The following is a 20,853-nucleotide window of genomic DNA, read 5'->3' on the forward strand; positions in this document are numbered from 1 at the left end:
AACAGAAGGGGATTGAGGTACCTGTCCCAATCTTTCGGTCTCTCCTCACACATCTTGCGGAGCATTGACTTGAGTGTGCCATTAAAACGTTCAACTAACCCGTTACAGGCAGGGTGGTAGGGTGTCGTCGTAAACTGGCGAATAGACAGGAGTCGCGAGATCTCCTTCATCATCTCCGAGGTAAATTGGCTACCCCTGTCAGTCAGCACTTCTCTTGGTATCCCCACTCTTGAGTAGATACCCATCAGTGCTTCTGCAATGGTTTGAGTGTCAATCCGCCGCAATGGTATGGCCTCTGGGTATCTAGTTGCGTAGTCGACAACTGTCAGAATGAAACGATGTCCATGACTAGTTGCTGGCTCGATTGGTCCTACCAGATCCATAGCCACACGCCGAAATGGTTCATCAATCAGTGGTGTAGATCCGAGTGGTACTTTTGTGACCTTCCCTTTTGGTGTTGTCCGCTGACATACCTCACACGACCTACAGTAGCGCACTACGTCTGCGTGCATCCCTGGCCAGAAGAAATGAGTCTGAATCTTCTCACTTGTTTTCTTTGCCCCTAAGTGACCTCCTAGAATCGACTCATGAGCCAGTTTCAAAACTCTATCACGAAGCTTACCCGGCACAACTACTTGCAGCACAGTGTCAGACCCTGGCGTTGCCTCGACATACTCTCGATAGAGCACTCCCTTCTTATACAGTAGACGCGAAGAACTACCGTGGCGTCTCACCTTGACCTCTCACGTCTCTGCTAATCTCTTCATGGGGGCTAATGAAGTATCGTCAGCCTGCGCCTTGATAAGTTCGTCCACGCTTACCACATCCTCCACTGGTTTGGGTACGATAAGTGGTGGCTGAGTTCTCCGTGCTCGCTCCTTCTGCCCTCTTGTCTCCACTGCATGTGCCTGTAGCTCTGGAGGTGTCCACGATTGGTCGGGATGGGTTGGCTCCTTCACACCCGGTATGTTTCCGAGGATGACGTCATACACAGGCCTGGTCATGCATAGTGCCTCCACCTGTCCTCTGAAGTAGGGCGTATCAAGCTCTACGCGGGCTACTTGGAAGCTCTTGACAGTCCCGTCAATAAGAACACACGTCCTCTCCTCTGAGGTGAGTTGCTCATCTTTCACAAGGCCCTGTCTCACTACCACAGTCGAACATCCCGTGTCTCGCAGCACGTCCACTCGCTTGCCATTGACCCTGCCCTTGCAGACTGGCATCCTCCCTTCACTGGTACCACACGCGACCGCAGAGAGCACAGGTAGTGTACCTCCACAGGCCAATTTCACTTCGCTTCCGTCTTTGCTGAGATTTCGCTCAACAACCGGCGACCTATGTACCACAATACACATCGCACCTTGGTCATGGTGAGTTGACGAACTCCCCTTTCTAGTTGCCGGTGACTCCCCACCTGCCTCCTTAGGTGGGTCTCCTCTCGGTGAGTCTTCGAGGGATGCAGCCTTCTCTGACCGCACTCGTCTTGCTCTGCAGTCCCTGGAGAAATGTCCGGCTTTCCCACAGCTGAAGCACACCTTCCCTGGTGCAGCATTTCCCTCGCTGGGTGCTTTGCCTTTCACAGGTGCATCTCCTTTTGGACTGCTACTATCCGACGGCTGGGCTCCATTTGGACGTTTCTCTTTCATGCGTCGGAGTCTCGGGTCTGCATGCGCCTCCCGGTACTGTTCCGCCAGACACAACAACTCTGGAAGCTTTTGCGGTCCCCGCTCTCGTAGAAACATCAGTAAATCTTTACTGCATGTCTCTAGAATCTGTTCCTGCAGAAAGAGATTCTTTAATCCAACAGCATCATCACTATATGGGCTAAGTTCAACCCATCGATCCAAATATTTCTCGATTCTATCGGCAAATTGACTGTACGTTTCCCCATGATGTATCTTTGCATTCCTAAATTTCAACCTGTACCCTTCTTCAGTGAGGTCGTATCCCTTGAGTAACGCCTTCTTGACAGCCTCATACTGCATAGATTCTGATGCCGTAAGTCGAGACACCATATTCAGAGCTTTACCTGTCAACAGGGCTGATATAGCTATCCCCCAATCTGACTGCTCCCATCCTACACTGGTAGCGTGTCTTTCAAACCTACACAGATACGCGTCTATGTCGTCCTTTCCATCTTGGAACACTGGAAGAGGAGGAACACTTGGCCGGTGTGTGACCCGAGTCGCACTGCTGGACGTTCCTATCTCTTTCCTAAGTTCCTCGAGTTGAATTTGTTTGGCTATCAAATCAGTTTCTGATTGCTTCAAAGCTGCCTCTGAAGCTCTAGCTGCCGCTCTCTCATCTCTCGCTTCTCGCACACACGTGTCTACATACTCCTTTAATTCCATCCCACTAAGTCCAAACTCTTTACCCTGTTCTATAAACCTGTCCCTATCCATTATGTTAACCCCAGCAATAAACTCACCCAACGCAGCACAGCGGTATCAGGCAGGCACAGGAGTACTGGCAACGGTGCTTGTATCAAAACTGGAAATGGCACTGCAGCAGTCGAAGTCCCCGTGCACCCTGTAACTATTTCTTGGTGACATAAGACAATGGAACACATACCAAATCCATATAATCAACAGTTTCTCAATCTAACCTAACCTATCAATGAAAGAAAAAAAAATGTCCCTTCGTGGTCGCCATTTATGTCAGCTCTAAGATCTGTATTTATCTACGACTGACGATAAGTCTGGTTCTGCTATGAGATACACTGTAATTAATACACTTCAACACTTCGTGAGTTTACTGAACAAAAAATGCAGCTCTTATGCTATTTATTTTTCCAACAAGACTTCAAAAAAAAATATATAGGCCTACTTTTTACAATACTTTCCCACAAAAAAAAACCTATTACATCTGCGTTCGTATTTACACCAAAGAAATTATAGAAACGTTCAGGAGCAATCCAATAATATAATATAATATGCTAATAAATCCTTTCCTCATGTAAACCCATCCTAGACTAATCTTATAAACACATCCTAGACCCGGGTTGAATAAAATACCTGTGGTTCAATACTTTACTGTGCGCACGTGTGGTTTCAATGTATACTGTCCGACGGGAATGGGGGGGGGGGTGTGAACTAGTCTGTGCGGTAATGCAGAAGTTGCCTGGAATCGCGATGTCGAGGATGTCGTCCGGCTGGCGGGAGTTGTCGTCGTGTCGACCGAGATGCCACCGCTTGCACCGGAGGACTACCAAGGTACGGGAATTCTGTCCGGGTAGCGGGAATTGCCCTCACGCTAACCGAGATGCCGTTGAGCTAATGGTGATGCCGTCAATATGATGCCGTTGAGTTACCTGACGGTGATTCCGCCGAGCGTATTTGCTATGCCGTCGAGATAACGATGATTCCGTCGATGTAGTGATGATTCCGTCGAGCGTATTTGCTATGACGTCGAGCGTATTAGCGATGACGTCGAGCCCAGCTCGTCGGTGTCGATCTATATGGGGATATTATAACCACCTCTCATAACATTATGTATTCACAGGGTAATCTCAAACATGAACCACAGTTCAATACTTCCTTATACTTAACCAATAATGCTCCTGTATACTTCCACCATGACAAACAGACCTATATATACATACTACATAAATAAACCATCGTCATGTATATATTCATAACTCACTTAACATATAAACATGACAAATCATCTCATATAAACTATCTCAATCAAAAACCAGCTAAACTGTATTCTCTTAACATATATCCCTTTCTCATTATAACCAACCTTTAAATCCTTCAGCAACCAAAATTACATTTTAACTTATCACTTAACAAACTTCTAACCTCATTCACTTTAATTATGAACAACAAAACCTGGATTGTATTTTCCTGATACAACCATAGAAAACCAAAATACATTGTATCCACAGCTATCGCGGTAAATTTAACCATTCCACCTATAACATTCACCTGCTGACTTGGCCTGCCTTCTTGCCAAACTACAACAAATCCTATTGCACTCTTATACAACATATCCAATCTGATATATAGCACAATCTTTACTCTAACATTCTTAATCCACATATTATTATAGTGAACCAGCGAACATAACATAAATCTCTATATACAAATATATGTATATATATATATATATATATAACAATAATGACGAACTCAGAATATTGCAAAAACAACTTAATACAGCTACAAAACTACTTACGTCTGATTTGGTGTTCAGACCCTGAAGTAATGGTGAGGAGGAGACTTCAGCTGTTGTCAGTGCCTGCAGCATGTCTTGCGCGTGCCCTGCCCTAATGCGTGGGGCTGCTGTGCCATGACTCTCCTGCCTGAAATGCAGCGCTACGTTGTAGGCCGATCAGCTACCTCTCTACTCCTATCACCAGTGAGTTAGAAGAGCATGTCTTGCTCTGACAGATGTTCAGATCCAACTGATTTTCCCTCCAAATTTACTTTCCTTGTCGCCTCTAATATAACTCCACCCTCTACTGTGCTTAAACTGGTTCCAACTAGCTTTCCCCTTTTTATTACATGTCCCTTTTCTTTCCAACTAATTCCTCCTTTTGGCTTTAAACCTATCTATCCCAACTATCTCCCCCTAACTAAATACCTATTCTCTCCTACCAACTCTCCCTTTCTACATTAGCCATTCTACCCTGACTCCACTGAGCCTCCCTCTTTCTTCCACACTGTCCTTTCTCCCTAACCACTTCTCTCCACCTGGCTTGCCCGATTCTAACTTTCTATGCTGTTTACGCCTGCTGTCCCCATTTCCCACCTGATGGCTTGCCTGAACAAAGGAATCTCACACATTCCACACTCGCACTCTCAGTCACATCGTGACAGTTACCCGTTGCCACTAAAAATTGGTGTTGGAACATCAAATTTATCTTTCGGTGGCCCGATCGGGAAACTTACATTCCAAATGGATTGTTACTTTTCCTTTTGTGTCGGGCCAATACATATCTTCTTTTTTTTGGGGGGGGGGGGGGCACCAAAACTTCAGAACTGGCCTGTAGACCAAGAAGTAAGTGTCGAGACCTGCATTATATTTATGTACATTTAAGATGTTTGTTATATATAATGCTCGCGCGTGTGTGTCTGTGTGTGTGTGTGTGCCTATGTGTGTGTGTGTGTGTGTGTGTGTTCGGGTGGGTGGGAATACGTTTTAAGTACTTGTAGCCGGAAAAGCAGGAAATCCGATCGGTCATTTTTATGTTATATACGGGTACATTTTTTATGTCTTTATAATATTACCACTTTCTCTTTTCCTTCTTCTCCCGGTTTGGCAAAGTAGTTTCCTGTGTCAAAGGTCGCTGGAAAGAGCGTTCATTTCTTGTTTGAAGAGAATTTTCCACCTTAGGTGGGTTGCTTATGTAAGATGAAGATAAAATAGTTTTGTTTCCCAATGTGATTACTGTTTAGTACTTTGCTCTTTTTGACAGGCACCGCGTGCATGATACTCAAGGCTATATCTAAAGGAAATGGAGTTTGGTGCGTCTGTCTGGATATGTGTCTAACCTAGTATGAGTTGATTTTCACACAATTTGAAATTGTTTGCAATACCAGCTCAGTAACCATGTTGCATCATTAAAAGACACATAATGAATATGTATCCCTGCTAAACGTACTGTATACCAGGGAGGTGAGCGCTCACCTCCCTGCGTATACAAAGTGATATCATAAGCAGCGCTTGATTGACAACCTGTCACTACCATGGCTACTGAATGTCACAAGCACTCCAATTCAATTCTTTTGACATAAGGGATATTCATTACCCAATGCTAGTAATTTTCACTTTTTAGAGGCATTACTTTGCAAAATTGTGTCGAGTACGTCTTAGTTCAAGGAAAAATTAATCGCGTGGGCGACCGATATGAATAGGCGGGGCCATGCGAGGCTTCAGATGAACTTCAATTATCGTTGAGATTGGAGTATCATGACCTTCTGAATCATGTAAACTCGATTAAAATCCACTTGCTTCTATCTCTTTCATTATCTGAGATTGGATAGAAATGATTTAACATAGCACCAGTGATAGAAGCTTATACATTTTAAAGATTTACACACACATGCAAATGCATATATTGGGGCAGGTTGTACTTTTTATGTTGTTTCAAGTCTCTGTATGAATCAAAGTTCGTTTGAATTGTTAGGTACGTCTATTGTGATGTCTGATGAGTACATCTTATTATTAATGCACGTACTTGCGCGTCGTTCTGTTTGTCAGTCTATCTCTATTTCTCTGTCCCGAGGGACCTATATTTCATACAAGCTTCTTAACTTTCCAGCAGGCACGATAGGTTGACACCACTATAAGGTTCGTTGTATAAAGCCAGTTGCATCCAATTCAAGTTCAACTCATTTCAATTCAATTTTATTCAGCCATTTAGTAAAAACATTCGTTTGTGCATACAAAAAGATATGCATGTAATTATATCGGAAAGTCACTATGGATTGACACAATATGATTTTTGCTACTGTCCCCGCATTTTGATACCATATTGAACGTTATGCAGACCTGCAATTAGAATGTATTAATCAGGTTGTGTATTTGCTTTATGTCTAATATCTGGTAGTAATAATATTATCTACATCTCATAGCTTGTTAAAACTGTATTATTGTGTATTATTCATTACCAGTTATATCTGACAATTCTGTTAGTTCAGTCTGTGTCATGCTCATATAATATGTTCGTGGAAAGAAAAATTGGAATAGGAGTGATAAGAATGATAAAATTAGGAGAATCCATTAAGTAAGAGTTACAACAGATGCGTAAATGATTTAAGACCGAAGGTATCTGGATCTGTTTTATTGATAATAGACAGCTGTCAGATTTACAAAGATCACAGACGAAAAATTATACTACATGTATATATGGAGATAATGAGAAGGAGCTGTAAAAAAGTATATATCAGGGTAAAATCTTGTGAATCTTACACTAATGTGTCTCAATAGTAATAACGATAATAACTTTAAATGACAAACTATTATAATCTCGGCATTCATGAGCAAGCAAGCCACATTTCGAGTGTGTGTGTGCTTTGTTTTTGTTGTTGTTGTTGGGTTTTTTTTCTTTGGTGTGTGGGTGTATGAGTTATTGCCTCTTGTGCGTCACACTGTGAAAACGAACACCGGTGATTGCTTCACTCATGGCTTTTGGCAGTGTTTGAGAAAAACAAATTGCGCAATTTGCCCTTCGCAGTTGCAGATCGTAATACATGTATTCAACCCTCACCCATTAGACCTAGCTGCACCGACACGTATACCTACTGTCAGTGATGATAAAGCTCCTAGCTATTGCAGCTCTGAAGCAATAATGCAGTTTGTATAGCGTTCAAAACATGCGGGAACTGACGACATCCAGTCTATACAGAGGTAAGTCAAAATCTTAGTAGTTTCATGTCAGAAGAGCTGAGATTATTTTGTATGGAAACATAAATCTAACATCTTCTCATCTGAATTAATTAATAAAGTTTAAATTATGTTAATTGATGTTTAAACTAATGTTAATCTGTTTGAGTTACTAATATCGGATCAAATATATTTCATTTACCAATATATGCGGATTATAGTTAGAATGATCACGTTTCTCCATCTCCCGTTCGATTGTGTTTTTTTTAATTTCTTTTGTATGAATGTAAGAAGTGTTTGATTTGATTTGATTTGATTTATTGGTTACTGTATTATCATTGCACATTTTAGCTTCCCGACAACCTGAATAATTCATTCTAATGAATAATGATAATTATATTCTCGTTCTGTGTATAATTTTAGATAGACATGTGTGTTTGAATCCAACTTGTTTTCACAATCTCCAAGGTTGATAAAATGGACCACACCAGAGATCGCCACAGAGATGGCAGAGGTGGCAGAGGTGGCAGAGGAAGAGGTGGACGTGGTGCGTACCGAGGCGGAAGGGAGTGGAGACGTGAAGACAAGGGTGAAGGAATGGGGCGTGGCGAAGCTCGAGGAGCTTACCAAGCCCAAGGAGACAGGTGAGCTCTATACGCAGTGCTTAAGGCATGGCCGGAGTAAAGTCAATGATAATAGTACGATCACAAGTACCGTATGTCTCCCCCCTCCCCCGAAAAAAAAATCAACAACGGTTCCCTCCACAATGATAGAATAGTGAATCAATCCAAATACAATATCAGGGTATGAAACTATAACTCATTGCCAACATCTCATAGAAAACCCCATTCTATTTGTTTCAATGGTCAAAGAGAAATTGGGAATTTTGTAGAGGATGTCAGGAATCTCTTCCCTCCAAGTTCTGTCTATTGTATTCACACACAATTATCGAAGTGTTAAACGTGGAAGAATCAGACTCATGACATGCTTTACAATTCACATTTTTCTGTGACCGCTCCACCAAAATGGATGGGGTTTTGTGCAAAATTAAGCTAAAATGTTATATTTTAAGACGCTGAAGTAGCATTTAGACAGTTTAATCATATTGGATGTTATCAATGCGAAAATCTGACTGCAATTTTTTTTTTGACATACTGTATGTTACCTCAACCACTGCACTTCTAATGATCAGCATTTGCTATGAAAATGATAACAATAATGAAAATGGTAAACACGTATTTGCGTTTATCACATTCCTGAGAGTGGGGATGGCTACATCCTACCTATATGTAAGTAATAAACTATCAGATTGAACATTATTTTTTTTCGATTGAATTGGCATATCAACTTTAGAAATGACCTTAAATATAGAAACAAAATCAACTAGTAAAGTTACATTATAAATTATTTTGTAAATACGATGATTCCAAATGTAGATGTCCTTACGATACATCAGTGGTATAAGTATATCACTAAAGGAAATACCATAATACTAGAAATACCTGTTAAAGTGTTGGGAGTAGTACAATAAAAATGAATTATAATGCAATGAAATAACAAACTGAGTCTAAACAATGCAAAATGAAAGACTTCGTCGAGGAATTAATCACGTGTGAGATTATTAAATGATTATTCAGATTTATGAATACTGTATAGAATTTCGAAAATACGATTTTCGTTTTCGTTTCAACTTGGTCAGTTATTAAACAATAAAACACCTGGAATCAAGTACCAAAAACATTTCACAACTTATTTCATCGAAATAGTCACGTACACAGTTATCCCACAATGCGACCCAACGAATTTCATGTTCAATTCCATTCAAATGAAATTTTGCTTCTAATAACACATTTTCGTTATCGACACAGATTCAAAAATTCAGTTGTTTATTAAAAAAAGTGGAGCGAAATTTTAAAATAGCTTTGCAATAGCTTACATAACAGCTTAAAGGCTCTCTTATATGTCTTAAATATAAGCTTAACAAAATCATTGTTTCCCATTTATATTGCATAATTGAATTGGTTATGTAATAAGCGTTGTAATAGTTGTCCTAGCGATGGAGTGGCGTGTTCTCTGACATCACTTCTTGTCATTTTTTCTTTCCCCTTAGCTCCTTCTTCTCATTCGCATGATGTATTATGTCATTCTATTCTCGTTCTTGCTTCAATATTGCGTCTTTTGTCCATAAGTCCATTCTTTTTTTATTTGCGTGACTACCTGTGTGCCGTTGTATGTATTGTTGTCTTGTCACATATCATACCAGCACAAACGGCTCAATGAAAAGTGTTTATAAACAATATCGTAACATTCAAGTTTATCATTTTCTTGTATACTTAAGAGCAAACTTCTGTCTACGGCATGCTTTATCATCAACATCAGCATGTATATTGACCACCTGGCTGAAAAGCCACAAAAAGTAGCCAAAATAAATGTTCACTTTTCCACATAGTTTAGATAAGTAAGCTATATAAGCTTTAAAATGATACATAACTTGTTAAATTTGGACCATCCTGACCGATGAAAATTGAAATGAGAGGAGAGAGGAACAGGTGCAGTTTCATAGAAAAGGAAGAAAATATGATTTCAAGATTACACTTACACTAAGGCGTGCTGTGCAAAATTGTCAATAAGAATCGAAAGCAGCGCCTGTCCCTCTCCACTCCCCGAAAAAAATATACATATCGTATTAAATATCTATGGTCCAGAAAAACTGCTAGTAAAGGGATACCGATTTCGGCTTTGTTTTTGAAGCCACCAAAGTTTGACAGTAGGTAGAGAATATTTTACTTTCTTGGTAGGCAAAACAAACTTTAAATATATAAGGCGGTCATCCCAAATTATCATTTTTGTGAGAATTGTAATCTCCGACCTCTTGTGGGTTTGAAGCCTTATGGTCATATATATATATATATATATATATGTATATTGTTATATATATCATTGGTTTATTGCTTTCTTCTTTTTTTGGGGGGGGGGGGATGGACGTGATCTGCTTCTTATGCTTTTAGTATAGATAACTCTTTTCCATCGCTTGATTTAGTCTTTGGTACCATTGCAAAGTGTACATTGTTTTCTCGTTATATAATTATCCATACATATATTTCGTACTATACTTTATGACTTGTACTTCTTTCAAATTGTTTAACAATATAGATAGACAATATTGTATCTTATATTAACCCTTTAGCAACTGAAGATTACGTACATAATGGCCTATTGTTCCCTGGAAGGTGCAGCAATAATACTCTCGCTTCGACATCTTTCTAAATTATGCAAAACAGATTCCTGCATGTTTATTTTTTTTGTCTATTAAGTTATGTTTATTTGCAAGCCTATCAAGACTTTACCAAGACACTTGTGTGTCATAGTTTTGTTGACCGTTACCTCTTATATATAATCATTATATTCTACACGAAAATAATGAAAAAAGTACAGCTTAAAACGTTAAAAAAGAAGGGGCGGGCAGTTTCGGCCGGTTTAGGGAGTAATCTGACGGGCTGTTTCGGGCGGTTTGTAGTTACTAATGGGTTAAGTTATGTTTTGTTTAATGGAAACAAATCATAATCGATTTTTTAAAAAAATAAATGAAGATTCGCCCCTATCCCCCACTCGTATATAATTTTGTGTTGAGTTTGATTTGAAGAAAAAAAAATCTCTCAAGAGCATGACATTAAATCTTTGTCATATAGTTTTGTCAAATACTCTTTTTCAAAGTTTTAGCACAGTTTGATTGTGTCTGGCAATTCGCACTTTGCATTTGTTTTACTCCTTAAATCAGTGATATAATATGTACAGTTTTTTACTTGCAATGTTATGCTCTTTATTGACTGAAAATTTCTTATTTTTTTTTGTTTGTTTCTGGAAACCACCAATCAATATATCGCCTACGTTGACTTTTATGATGTAGTTAGTGTTGAATTGTAATTCTTATGGCTATTAAAACGCTGCAAGCGACATACCGCACAAGCATAAAGGCCTATCAATTGTAACAATGTAAGATGATGTTTATGATTTCCAGCAGGACAAAAATGGTGACACCACTGGGCTACAAGACCTTAGAGACTTTGCTGGGAAAAGATCCTGATGAAGCAGCCATTGAGTTGAGCTCTCTAAAGGAAAGACTTGAAAAGCTACTGCACATGGAGGACATACGATACGATATGGTGTCATTGCTTTTCCAAGTGATGAATCACGTATCACAAGCACATGGGGCTTCACAAACTATCATTATGCTTATTGACATGTTGGGAAGGTCCCCGTTTTTGACCAAGCATTTAACGCGACATCTCGTCGCGATGAGGAAAGAGCGTGTTAAGAGTCGAATAAAGAAGCTACCGAGAAGTATACTCGATATCGCCAAAGTGCTTTGTGAGATACAACAACGTCGCCCAACTTACTGGAGAGAATTGGTTGTGGTGTCAACACTCCTCAACGATGTCGTCGGATATATCGAGCAGAAAGGCATCAAAGTAGATGAAGAGGTTCGAAGGGATGTGACCGTGCTGAGAGACTTCCAAGCCGCAATTGATAAGGAGAGAGAAGACAGAGCTAGAGGTCCCATTGAAACTACTGAACCTCCCCCGGATAATTTTCGTGACATCTGCGTACTTCCCACCTCAGAGGAAGTGACAGATTCATCGGTCCGAACGTACCTTCGAGCAAACATTATAAAGGGTAAATACGAAGACGCGGATCATTATCTGGATGTGCAGTTTCGGCTCCTACGTGAAGACTTCATACATCCTCTCAGGGAAGGAATCAGCGAATACAACTTAGAGGCAGCAGGACCAGGAAAGCACAACAAACGAGCACAAGACATTCGTCTATATTACGATGTTACATTAGAGGAGCCGGTTTACATGCACACAGGGGTAGTTTTCCGAATGCACTTTGATGAATCAAGACTAAAAGGCATTCGCTGGCAGGCTTCGAAGCGACTGATCTTTGGATCACTTGTCATTTTGACACCAGATGACTTCAAGACACTGATTTTTGGAACAGTTGCCAACAGATCACCAGAGGATCTGAGAAGGGGGTTCGTAGAAATAAAACTTGAACGTGACGAGGAAATCGTGGAAATTTTCTCCGATAAAACCTTCGTGATGGCTGAGTCGTCCGCTTACTTTGAGGCATACAGACACGTCCTCAAGGGACTTCAAAGTGTCACGGAAGAGACTCTCCCGCTCCCTGACTATATCCTTTTCGTGTCAAGCACAGTTCGGCCCCCAGCCTACATGGGCCAAGACAGAACGACTGAGTATGACCTATCGCCACTTGTGTCGGATTCAATCCCAAACGCTGGTGCGATCAAGAAAAGATTGAAAGCATCTAAAATCCTGGATAATCGTGACTGGCAGAGAGCGGTAAACACAGGCTTGGATGAATCACAACTTCAGGCAGTGAAAGCAGCTCTTACTCAAGAGATGGCTGTAATACAAGGACCCCCTGGAACAGGAAAGACGTACATAGGACTTAAAATTGTCCACACGTTACTTAAAAACAAGAGTATTTGGAAGAAACCTCAGCAATTGCGTGATGATGTGAAAAGATGTTCCTCAAACAAACCAATTCTTCTTGTGTGTTACACAAACCATGCGCTGGATCAATTCTTGGGAGGAGTGGCCGAATACAACTGCGAGGGCATTGTACGAGTTGGCGGTAGAAGTTCAAGCGAAGCTTTGAAACGATTCAATTTGAACTCATTGAGATATTCTAAGAGAAACAAGTCGCGTTGCATTAACCGAAGAATAGGTCAAGTTCGAAGGGAGATCGAATGCCTTGGGAAGGAACTGACGATTTCACAGGACAAGACAAATGCAACAAAAAGAGGACTTCTTCATGAGAGAGTTCTGTCGCCATTCATGGATAAGTATCACTACAGTAGCCTTACATCAAGGCATTTCCCTCAAAGGCATGGTGTTTCTCTGCTTGTCAACTGGCTTTTGGAAGATATGAATCTCAATCTGATCAAAGACCAAATGCCAGCTGGAGGAGACAAGCGTCTCGGAGACGAAGCCGAGCCCATCGATGAAGATACGGCCGAAGTAGATGATGAGGGCCAATTCAACATTCTTGAAGAAGCTGACATCCTCGAAAAAATGAGAGCACTGGACATAGACGATCCCCAAGAGACCATAACTCTGAGGAGCGATACTGGCAGCCAGGACGATTCACTGGCCTTCCACTTGAACGACCTCGATGATATTCATCGAGCAGAGGAATGGCAAGTGGATCGTCTCACGCAGAGACAACGAAAGCGACAAATGCAAAGAAATCTTCGGAGTACTGAAAGAATGACTGACGATGAGGCGAGGAGGATTGATAATGTGTGGGAAGTGCAAGGGAGCAGAAATCGTTGGCGACTTTACCGCTACTGGGTCCACAGGTATAGACAAGAGTCACACAGGATATTGATTCACAGACAGCGAAAGTTCTCCGATCTTTGTCAAGAGCTAAGAGAAGCACGCAGCCAGGAGGACTTTGAAATCCTTAGACATGCCACTGTAATAGGCATGACAACGACTGGTGCAGCCAGGTGCCGTTCGTTACTCCAGCGCATTGAGCCACGTATCGTAATCGTCGAAGAAGCGGCAGAAGTCTTAGAGGCCCATATCATTACAGCACTAACGGAGTCTTGCCAGCATCTTGTCTTGATTGGAGATCATCAACAGCTGCGGCCAAATCCAACTGTGTACAGACTAGCCACAGACTACCATCTTGACATTTCTCTCTTCGAGAGAATGATAAAAAACCAATTTCCGTGCCACACACTTAACCTGCAGCATAGGATGCGTCCAGAAATATCTCGTCTAATGAAGCTACCCAGGTTTTATCCAAACCTAAAAGATCATGGCTCCGTCAAGCACTTTGAGGAAATCAGAGGGGTGACAAAGAATTTATTTTTCATTCAGCATGAAGAAGCCGAGGACTCTAGAAATGACGAAACGAAGAGCCATGCAAATATTCACGAAGTAAGGTTTATGGTGGCGCTTTGCCGATATTTCCTTCAACAAGGATATCTGCCCGAACAGATCACCATTCTGACTACGTACACCGGCCAACTGTTTAATTTCAAGAGGCAGGCTATAGGCAGTGACTTCAAGGGTATACGGGTCACTACAGTCGATAACTTTCAAGGAGAAGAAAATGACATAATCCTTTTGTCCCTTGTTCGAAGTAACGCAAAGGGGAGCGCCGGCTTCCTTACGATCGACAACAGAGTCTGTGTAGCACTGTCTAGAGCTAGGAAGGGTCTATACTGCATTGGAAACTTCAAGCTTCTTGCAGAATGCAGGACCGGAACGGGTCTGTGGAAGGACGTTGTAAAGTGTCTCCAAACGACGGGCAACATTGGAAGGACTTTGCAGTTGCAGTGTGAAAATCATCCTGAAACCAAAACGCGCGTGGCCACAGCGAAAGACTTTGAAAATGTGCCTGAAGGTGGTTGTACACTGCCCTGTGATGCACGCCTTGAATGCGGTCACACATGCAGATTGCGGTGTCATCCAACAGATAAGAAGCATGAGAAGTACAAATGCATGCAACCCTGCACAAAGGTCATTTGTGATGTTGGCCACCTTTGTCGGAAACGCTGCTTCGACACGTGTGACAATCCGTGCACCAAACTTGAACTCAGAAAGCTTCCGTGTGGCCATTTGCAATTTGTAATGTGCTATCAGCTTTTGGAAGACGTCACATGCCATCACCCATGTCCCCTAAATCTAGCTTGTGGTCATCCATGTAAATCCACTTGTGGAAAAGCATGCACTGCAGCGTGTAAAGAGCTTGTTATCAGGTCTTCATGGCCTTGCAAACACAGAGTTCTCGTTAAATGCTCGGCTGGTCCCGAATCCTGCCCGGAAAGATGCAATGCCCTTCTGAGCTGTGGCCACAGATGTAGTGGGAGTTGCGGCTCCTGTTACCGTGGTCGACTACACGTAATGTGTCGTCAGAAGTGTGATCGGATCCTCGTTTGTGGTCACCCATGCCAAGAAACATGCGCGACCAAGTGCCCTCCATGCGGTCGCGTATGTGAGAATCACTGTCAGCACAGTCGCTGCACGAAGAAGTGTGGCGAATCATGTGTTCCATGTGCAGAGGTATGTCCATGGAGGTGCAAGCATTTCCAGTGCCGGAAGAAATGCGGAGAGCCCTGTGACAGACGTCCGTGTACGTACCCTTGTGACAAAATGCTGAAGTGCAATCATCCTTGTATCGGCCTATGTGGAGAGCCCTGTCCTAAACTGTGCCGAATCTGCAACAAAGATGAACTTACAGAGATATCCTTCGGAGAAGATGATGAACCAGATTCTCGGTGAGTTGATTGATAGATGGTGTCAATTGTACTTTTGCACTTAAACATGATGGTGCGTAATGAAAATACAATTGTAATCACCAATAATCAGTGAATTAATCAGTGAATTATATTCAAGCAACAAGAGAACAATGCATGATAGATAGTAAAAAGCTAAACAACAATGTGAGTTCATAATGACAATGTCGTCAGAAAGCATAGGCAATTGATACGATTAAAATGAGTAGTTGGTGTGATAAAGTGTCTGACTGATCCACACATTGGCATATAGTGACATGTAATGAATGAAATGCACGAGAGCGTCATCAATAGCAAATTTATGCTTGACTTTGTAGTGGCCTTAACAGAGGACATAATAATATACAGAGGATATGGCTGTACAGCTTTTAGGGCAGAAAACGTCTTAGGCTAATAAAAAAAGAAGCGATCGCGATTATGCGAATTAAGGATGAAGAGTCATAACCATTTTATGAGTTGCGTGTCAAAACACATTGCACCATGTAGCTGTAACATTTATTGTTATTGTGAAGTCCGGTTGATATAAATATATATATATATATATTTCGGATTTTGTTCTCGACCATCAAGAGGTCTGTCTGTCATTTATGGGTGACTATTGAGTGGTCTACATGGGCGTTTACCGTCTCAACCACACCAATTTATATAGAAGCTGTGAAGGCTAGGTGGGATACGAAAAAATATAACTTCAAACGTGAGGTTTTAATAAAAATGATAATAGGAGTAGAAACATTCGTGTCGAAGACACGAAGATTTTGAAAGTGACTTAGCCTACATGATGTTGGCATACGCTGTGCACGCCACATTTTACCCGACGGGAACCTGGTGACATGTGTTCCTATTCAGAACTTAAGTGCATATTTTCAAAACGTCGTGATTACAGGAAACAGTTTACTTGAGATAAACAATCCTATTGACTATACGTAATCAGTTGGAAAGAAGCGACATAATATGTTGCCTCAAATATAAGCATGGTTGTTTTCATCTTGTGGTTTAGTGTGTACAGATCACATTTTCAAAGTGAATGAAACGAAGAGAATTTCGAACATCCTTTGAAAAGATGTGGCTCTCAAATAAGACCTGGCTATAATTGTGTTGATTTTACTTAGAAAAATATCAATAAAGCGTCCAGTTTCATGAATGAAAAGATATTCTACAAAATACAGAAAATGTGAAAATGTAAAAATTAGATATTCAAATGGTAATCTTTTTCATTTCGTTTTTGCTTGAGGTCTCAGTGTTGTATTCACAATTGAAATGTTTGCATTGTGACATGGTCAAACATATCTGACAATTTAGTTTGATTTCATTCAAATCACTGGGCTCACATTGGGTGAGCCTTTGGGGACGATATCAGGGAATTAAAGTGGAGTCAGACTTTTTTGTATTTTTTGTCAATCAAATGAAATATGAAATGTTTTCCTTATAGAATAGAGAGCTTTTTCTTTAAAAAGACAAAAGTTTTTTCGGGTTTTATTGTGGTGAAAAACGAGACAAAACAGAGGAGTAAGTATCTTTTAATGTTAATTGTGTGTGTTTCAACAAGAACGAAAAGACAAAGACTAGGAGGGGGTAGGTCTTGAAGTAATTGGAAGGAATATGCTTTGATACGCATTGTATAGGTTCGTCGAATTGGAGGACTGTGGTCACGTGATCGAATTTACAACACTTGACCGTTGGATGACGCTCGACAGTGATACCCCCGGAGGTGCTGTTAGTATTCAGGTAAGTTGTAGATTGTAGGAAGTCGGATAAATAACACTATATTAACCATTAACACACATTACTTGGTTCATGCAAACGTATTAGATATCAGCATTGTTGACTGCAATCATGGCAATATGCCTATAATACGGTCGGGTATACAGTCCGATACTCTTGTACAAGAAAAAGGAAAGAGAGAATGAAGTATGCCAATATGATAGAAGTTCAAGAATTTTGGTAATGTACGTACTATGATCTCTAAATGGCATTTCAAACAGATCATTCACGATTCAAATACGTAGGAGAGCCTAATTCTTTGCACGAAGAGAAGTTCATGACTTAAACACAGGGTGTAGGAAGATGTGTTTGCATTCGACAATGAATATCTTGATCAAAAAGTTTTCTGGCTTGTACTACTATTTGCGGACCTCATTTATACAAATAAATGTGTGATGTGAGGGGTTAAGATATAAAAGTGATAGTGATAGATTCATATTACAACACAAAGAAATGCCACACGAAGTAAAAGAAACAATTGTGAATCTTATGGTACATTATTGTCATAATATTATGATGAAAATTTATTTGATTATTTGAAGGACAGAATCCCCATACCCCCTTACAGGAACTCTGGCTTATCTGTTTATTTCTTGGGCAGATTTGATAACAACAATATCCTTAAAGATTACGTTATGATGAGTTCATTTCCTGTATTTTTTCTTATTATTTTAGCATTATTAGGGTGCTTCAAAATGAATTGTAACAATGATGTCAACATAAATGAAATCAGCAAATGTCATTTGGGGAGGATTAATCAATGAACGTCAAGTCTGAAAGGAACAACAATGCCAACCAACGTGTTCCTATTCTTTGTTTGATTCTAACAGCTGAAGGGTTGTCCACGCTGCAAGACACCAATCAGGCACAATTTGCGTTATGGTAATGCAATCAAACAAGCTCTGAACAACGTCGAAGTTGTAAAATTGAAGGCGTTCGGTGAGAAACAAGACATCTATTACACTCGTCAACAACTCGCACGCGATCTGACACAGGAGACTGAGGTAATGAGTATGTTGGCCATTGCCAAAGAACTGACACTTTTCCCCCGGAAAGAGGATGCTCAACTCTTCCTCAAATCCGTGGATGAGACCTGCAGCCTGAGCTGGGAACAAGTCAATTCCGTGAAGAACAGAGTTGCCTTTTTGAAGGAGCTGAGGGAGATTGAGCAGAAACTTTATTTGCTTCATTTGCCAGCGGAAGAAAAAGAACTTGCTGCATCACTGAGAGCAGATCTGGCTGCAATGAGGGTTTGGCTCTGCCGAGGGGATATCACGAGAATGTCGCCACAACAAGTAACAGACGCAACCTGCGAAACCACGAGGTTCAGTTTCGCTCTCCGACTGCTTGAGCTAGTGACGACCAAACCGACGGCACACACAAAAGCTGCTGTTCAAGAAGTGAATAAGGCGAAGCTCTTGTTGTTTGCCGGGACGAATCTGACTGCGGCAGAACAGAAAGAAATAAGGAAGCTCTTGAAAATCATAGACATCAAATCCGGGGGTCTTGGCGTCACTGGAGCTGATCGGAAAGAAATCGTCTCCGCCGTTGGGTTGTCAGAGGGAAACTGGTTCAAGTGTCCAGAGGGACATGTCTACGCCATTGGGGAGTGCGGTGGCGCGACGGTTCAAAGCACCTGTCCGGACTGTAGCAGCACAACAGGAGGTCGGTTCCACGCATTCAGACCAGACAACTGTCTGGCACGCAAAATGGAAGGGGCTCGCCACGCGGCATGGCCGGATTTATAGGCAAACATGGCAAACTTAATTTGACGGGGCGATATCCTATGATAACGACTCTGAATGAAGAGACATTTTAAAATACTTGATTGCAAGGTAAGAAGGAGTACAGCAAGAGATGAATGGACTGGTAGCACTATACAAATCTTCAAATCAAATGAAATGTTTGATTTGATAATAGAAAGAAATTAGATATAGTATTAATTTGTGTTTTTTGATGATGTCCTCATTCCCCTATTCATTTTAATGGACTTGCTGAAGATGCAATATTTAGGGGTATCTGTGATTTTAATCAAGACTCGCAAAATCCAATCTACGTTTCCTTTGTCAAGAGTAGCCTTTTTCCTTTAAAGACCTTATGATTCTCTCTGTGTTCTCAAATATAAGATTACTGCCTCCATCTATCACATCATATCAGTTTTACAAGAATCTTTCTCACCTTCCCGATTTTTCATGTTTAGCCTGTCCTATAATTTTGTGATGATCGTAAAGGGAAGATTGCCTTGTTAGAATGCTATCACCTAGTTCAGTTTCATCACAGATTTACTCTGTCTTTACCAACATTCATATGCCTTCTACCAGGAAAGGAGATGTATTGCAATGCTGATATCATATGTATCATGCATTGTGCGTCAAACATAGGAAAATCCGATGAAAATTTAGTACATGTGCAAGAGTCTAGTGAAAGTTCATTTAAGCCACTTCTTGGGTGAAAATATGCTCTGCGATTTGTTATGCATACCAAGAAATTAATCTTGTAGACTACCTTTTGCGTGTGTGCGTGTATTGAAGTGCGTTTTGCCAGTGATGGACAATAACACCCCAGTAGTGGTGTACGTCAAAGCAATCGCCGTTTTTGCCACTATATATATTGATATCAGTGTTTGCGTCGATGAATTTATTAGACATCATGACTTTTTTTTTTCAGTGTGCGAGGTATTTATACAGTTTGACATAGCATACTAGAAGTACTAGTTTGCAGTACCCTGCCATTTTGTCTGTCATTCTATGTCTATTGCGGCCAATTCTAGAGCTAACATGCTTTAGTGTTTGTTTGTATGACTTTACTACCAAAATACCAGTGACTAACAATACTTATTTCAAATGTATGCCGAAGACCTGTGCAAAGTGTGCACCCCTTCCTCTCCCGGCCACCTAGATATTTGTAGCAACAATGTTCGTCAGTTGTCTTTGTATGCTTTTTATGCCTTTAGCGTAGTATTTTTTGTGTGTGTGATAGGCCTTACTGTTCACTCAGCTCTTGTTTATAGAGCTCATTACCTACCAAAGAAACTTAAATCTATGCCTGTTAACTGAAAAAAAGGTTATAGAGCAATGCAAATGTAAAAGTAAAATACGAAATGTCATATATGTCGTACATTATTTTTGGCAGCTATCGGAATACCTTTAATACACATGTTTATTACTTTCATGCGTGCATTGTGTTTATGTTAGTAATATTGCACATGCTGTTTGCCCGTATTTGTATATGTGCATCATGCTTCTCCTTCTCCACATTTCCCCATCTCTTCTCTAAGTTCTTTCCAGAGCTACCAAGTCTCACGCATTCTGCGTGAGACTCACACATTTAGGGTCCGTCTCACGATCACACACATGGCACCCATTTTTCTCATGCATCGGGACCATAGCTCAAAGTATTAAAGTGATAGCTGCAATTGAAGGTATATT

The 20,853-nt window shown here is 40.9% G+C and overlaps 1 protein-coding gene and 1 pseudogene across 1 annotated transcript; one reads left to right on the forward strand and one right to left on the reverse strand.

Annotated features, from left to right (window-relative positions):
• Positions 1 to 743: 743 nt before the first annotated feature.
• Positions 744 to 2,402, reverse strand: LOC139738902 (uncharacterized). Its single transcript, XM_071649532.1, has one exon. It carries the CDS (start codon positions 2,400 to 2,402, stop codon positions 744 to 746), a length of 1,659 nt encoding a protein of 552 aa, XP_071505633.1.
• Positions 2,403 to 11,360: 8,958 nt separating this feature from the next.
• On the forward strand, positions 11,361 to 19,197 carry LOC139738903 (NFX1-type zinc finger-containing protein 1 pseudogene; annotated as a pseudogene).
• Positions 19,198 to 20,853: the final 1,656 nt, after the last annotated feature.

Source organism: Diadema antillarum, unplaced genomic scaffold (assembly GCF_040938485.1).
Source record: "Diadema antillarum isolate AM-2024a unplaced genomic scaffold, OU_Dant_1.0 seq00000773_RagTag, whole genome shotgun sequence".
In the NCBI taxonomy this organism is placed as follows: domain Eukaryota; kingdom Metazoa; phylum Echinodermata; class Echinoidea; order Diadematoida; family Diadematidae; genus Diadema; species Diadema antillarum.